Below are 4,951 nucleotides of genomic sequence, written 5' to 3'. Positions count from 1 at the left end.
TAAACTTAACCTACCTATTAATGTGATGGCAGATCATTTCGATGTGGTGGGGGCGATTTCTGTTGGAGCACACGTAAGTCTCTCTCTCTCTCTCTCTCTCTCTCTCTCTCTCTCTCTCTCTCGTTGGTAACATCATTACAGAACTTTCCATTTTTAATGCAGGGTGCTGGAATAGATGGGAAAAGCATCAGCGATTACATAGTAAAGATGCGCGTTTTTGACAGCAGAGGCCAACTCCGGACTTACGACATTAAGAACAAGGACATGTTAAATGCAGTAAACGTCAGCTTTGGTTGCTTTGGTGTCATTTATGATGTCACATTCAAGGTAGAAATGTTCTGTTTAAAGTATTATTCTATTTATTCATATAAAATACCTTACATACAATTCTGTATCTCAGACGTGACCGGTAAACAGTATTGATATTATCATAATTAGATTACATCATCCAAAGAAACAAGTTTTCGTTATATTATGATAAATATTTTCATTCATTAATTGGGGTATTTTTGTGTAACGTATTTTTTTTATAATCATGCATATCATTTATATTTAATTTTATCTTGCAAACATTTGACCATGCATTCTCTCTAGAAATGTACTATTTATCACTAGTAATTGACATCGAGAAAATATATTTTGGAAAAATACCCTTTCAGCACTCTCAAGAATTACAAAAAAATGACTAACTTTCTTGTCAATTTGCCTTTTTTTCATACCCAATCTAACAAACGCATGACTTTAGGAATTTTGATTTTACAGATGGAAAAAGAAATAGTTGTGAAGACACAAAATATGTACTGCAGTTTACGGGATGTTTTCTACAATGCTGAAAAGATGAAGTCTTTGGCAGAAGAAAACTGGTCAACACAGATTTTCTGGTTCCCCTACAACTCTGTTAGTCTATTTGACTACGAGCCCAAGAATGACGACTTATGGATAAGACTTATTAATAAAGCGCCATCTAATGTCGACTGTGAGGATTTTGGTTTTTATCTTTGGCGAAGGTCAAAAGACAAGATTTCGCAAAAATCATTGGCTGCTGTGTCTCCATTACTCGCTGAAAATACAGAATTAACGCCATATTTATCCTGGGCTGCTTTCAAGTCATTAAAATACGTCCTCTACCCAAGTGGAGAGTTGTACCAGGAGCTTCCACATGCCATACACTATAGGTTAGTGTGGTAGACACACAACTATTCGGAAATAACTTAATTCTTTTTCCTTTCCGACGTATAGAAAACCTGAATCAAAGGCTCAAGTAAGCCTTTTAATTAATATTTGTTCGTCGTCCTCCGACTGACGTCTACTTACCTTTTAAACAAGTCGCCCGTGTGGCGCAGTGGTAAAGCGTCTGCTCTAGAGTCGCGGAGTAAGGAGATGATCTTCCGCCGCGGGTTCGAATCCCACTGCGGGACGTGGAGACCGGTCCATCGGCTGAGACCGTATAAACCGAGGTCCCTGTCGCAGTAGGTGCTGGCTCGAAATCTTTTTAAGTACAAATTGACTTAAAAACCTACATGGAACATAAATTCTATATGAAAACTTTTAAAAATGAGTGTAGATTCAAATCTGATCGAATCGTGATCACGGTGGTTTGGTGGATCCAGTATGAGGCACTAAAAGATTAGTCAGGAATATTTAGAAAGCATTATTTATATATATAAGGAATATCCAATGCTGTATATTATAAAAAAAGATCAGCTGAAATCTGAAATTTACTATTTCTTGTGGAGATTTATGCTAATGTATCTATGGAACAAATAATATATAATTATACATGTATTATTTAATATTCACCAATTGTAGAAGGAAAGAAAATTACCATTTGTTTTTTTTTTTAACGTGCTACATTTAAAGTTAACTTCGGTTTGAAAACTCTTTAATCACGCTCAATTTTCGTATTAGAACACACATTGCAGAGACCCCTGTGCATGATATGGAGTTTATTTTTGACTACAAAGGCGATTATAACAAAGTCCTAGAAATCATTCAAGTTGTGGTAGAAAAAACAGGTCATAATGAAGAAAAGGATGAATATCCATTGAACCTATGTCTTGAGATGCGTTTTATGTCATACAGGTAAATCTAAGCAGCTGCTTATTCTTTATTTATAATTATAATGTTATTCATTTCACTGTATTCCATGGTTATACAAAAATATTTAAACTTTCAGTGATACTTACCTGGGATGCGGAAATGTAGGCAATCCCGCCAATGGAGGTTCTGGTCATGTGTTCTGTATTGAAATAATTAGCGTTGTTGGTACAAAAGGATGGGAGAAGTTCAGCATAGATGTAGGGAGAGAGTGGATGGCTCTTGGAGGTATCCCTCACCTAGCAAAGCAGTGGGACTATCTACCTGGTATCCATCAACACATCCAAGAGGTATACTTTAAAATAAGATAAATGATTTTAAAAGAGCAATATTTTTAATTGACCCCCCCCCCCCACTCGGTTTTCAACATACATGTAACTTACTTTAAAGAAGAATATTTGAATATTATTTATCAATCTTGTTTAAAGTTAACATATGGCAAATTCTATGGTCAATACAATGTCCTTGTCAGCATATACAATCGATCATTAAGTCGAATGTTAACTGAAATTTTTCATACAAATTGTTACATTTAGGCCATTATTTTCACACAATTGTCAACGGATTTTTCCGTTTGCCCGATCATGACAGACAGCACTCGATCGGTCGAGAGGGGATGCTTACTTTTCAATGAGATCTAATCCCACCTCTGATGTTTTTAGAGGTCCTTGATTGCTCTGCTTCAAATTTGTTTCAATTGACTTTTGAGCGTGATTACCGAACGTTATCTTCATATTTCATCGATGTAATATCTCCTTAGTACCCATCGACATATTAAAACTACAATATCAATTAATATAAATATTTTTTTTTTAAAAATAGCCCCGTATGATCCAACATTTTAAATACATGTAGATAGGATTGAATATAATGAGTGAAGTATGTTCTGTTAGATGACAGGAAGACTATTTTGTATGCTGCAAAACAGTCAAGAGGAATGGTTATTTAATAGAATTATATAAGTATTAGTGAAATCTTGATAAATTAACTGCTACTCATTGGAATTAAATTTCTATTCGGTAGATTCCGACATTTGACGTTAGGGTGTCACAATGTAGGGGAAAAGGTTATAATCAATTAGCCAGGAACTTGAGTATCCATATCTTCTTCGATCTATTAGCGTTGGACCCATAAAATGTTCCATTAGATGTATACTAAGCTTACGATCACTTTATTTAGAATCTGCAAATGATAAAGTTATATAAGTGCAGGATTTTATAACTATTGTGGAATTAACATACTGGAAAAGTTTAATTTGAACTGAACACTCATTCAAAATTATGACACCAATTAATTATTGAAAGGATATCATGCATTCTTTATACTATCATCCTTGCAAGTTTAGTAAAGACGGGAGTGTAAACATTTAAAGTGACACGTTATATTATATGGATCTCGTCTTAATTCTTTGCAAAATTAAAGACTCCAAACGGAGAGAGGTTTTCTTTACGTTCTTTGATTTGAAGACATTCTATTGAAGGACGAGGTAGATATAGAAGGTTGAATTTCTTTTCCCACAATCACAAAATATCGGCAAAGAGATGATTTTTTTTTTACTTTTTAAAAAAATATATGTTGAAATTCACTGGAAATTCATTTATCAGTAACTCCCATGAAAATCCCTTGCTATCAGATTAGTGTCAAGAGATTCACGATAAAGAAAATGAGAAAGATGTAGGAATGCAAGAAGCTGAAATTTATCCACTTATTTATCTGGACGTTTTGATAAAATGATAACAACAGAAAGCATTTTCTTAGCTTTGCAATCAAAGAAAAAAAAACCTTTGTTTTGGTTCGCAATGATATTTCTTTTCTTTATTTTTTAATTATTGATACTTTGTATCACATAAATTATATGTTTTAGAAAATGTGCTTGGAGTTAAAGACATTTAAGGAACAACTAGAAACATCAAAGGCCGATCCCCGTGGCATGTTTCTCAACAAAGGCTTAAAGCAATTGTTGGATCTGTAACAATCTTTATACAAGAATGACTGATCGATTGAACAAATTGTGTGTCAAAAATATACCTTTTGAAATGGACAATTGCTAATTGTTAACATTATTTCAAAAAAAAAATTAGTAGAAACGAAATATATGTATAATTGTATCATTTGTATGTACACGAATAAAGAAATCCTTTCAGACCGTTTTGAGAAATACATTGTATATGTGACGGCGGTTTTTTTTTTCCTCTAAATATTTTGTGTATAAGCAATCAGAAAGGACGTTATGTTTAATTAACATGATTAAAAATTATTTTAAGGAGTTCCAACTATCGGTCGACTAAATCCCCGATTATTCGACTAGGTCATCCGATTGAAATACGCATTTTCTAGTATATACTAGAAAACAATACAATTCATGGTTGTACCCTCAGTAATATTGAGGTCATATAACCTTTTTTGCCAAGGATTCTATGTGAGGCCTGTGGAAAATTTAAAACGGTTTGCACACACATAACACGGCGGACTACTGTGCACCAATGATAAGGACCTTCTCAAAAATGCATTTACAGTTGGCTCTCTTGGTTGACATACTCTGTTACCCCTTCTTCAGGCATGTAATATTTTCTGTTTATTATACTGTACATATCTTCTCTTCACTGTTTTGTCAGTTATGAGAATAAAGTTCAAGTTCAAGTTCAAGTTAAAAACATGCAGTAATAGGGATGGGGTAATTGAAAAAAGAAATTAATTGAGTGTATTTAATATAAATTTTCAAATATATAATTGAAGGTGATTTAAAATTGAACATTTTTCAACTACAAGTAAATGTAATTTAATTAATAGCTTTGTAAAATGAGATGTAATTAAAATTACATTTCAATTACACTTAGTCAAATATTACAATATG

The 4,951-nt window shown here is 33.2% G+C and overlaps 1 protein-coding gene across 1 annotated transcript; it reads left to right on the top strand.

The window, feature by feature from the left end:
• Positions 1-207: 207 nt before the first annotated feature.
• Positions 208-4,069, top strand: LOC133185745 (uncharacterized). The gene is made up of 5 exons (XM_061321045.1): positions 208-327; positions 763-1,175; positions 1,909-2,082; positions 2,177-2,387; positions 3,962-4,069. The coding sequence occupies exons 1-5, from the start codon at positions 208-210 to the stop codon at positions 4,067-4,069; spliced, it is 1,026 nt and encodes a 341-aa protein (XP_061177029.1).
• Positions 4,070-4,951: the final 882 nt, after the last annotated feature.

Source organism: Saccostrea echinata, unplaced genomic scaffold (genome assembly GCF_033153115.1).
Source record: "Saccostrea echinata isolate AGI-Se365-2 ecotype Australia unplaced genomic scaffold, CSIRO_AGI_Sech_v1 ptg000012l, whole genome shotgun sequence".
Lineage (NCBI taxonomy): Eukaryota > Metazoa > Mollusca > Bivalvia > Ostreida > Ostreidae > Saccostrea > Saccostrea echinata.
Note: the sequence above shows the minus strand (reverse complement) of the source record. Positions and strands in the feature narration are given on the sequence as shown.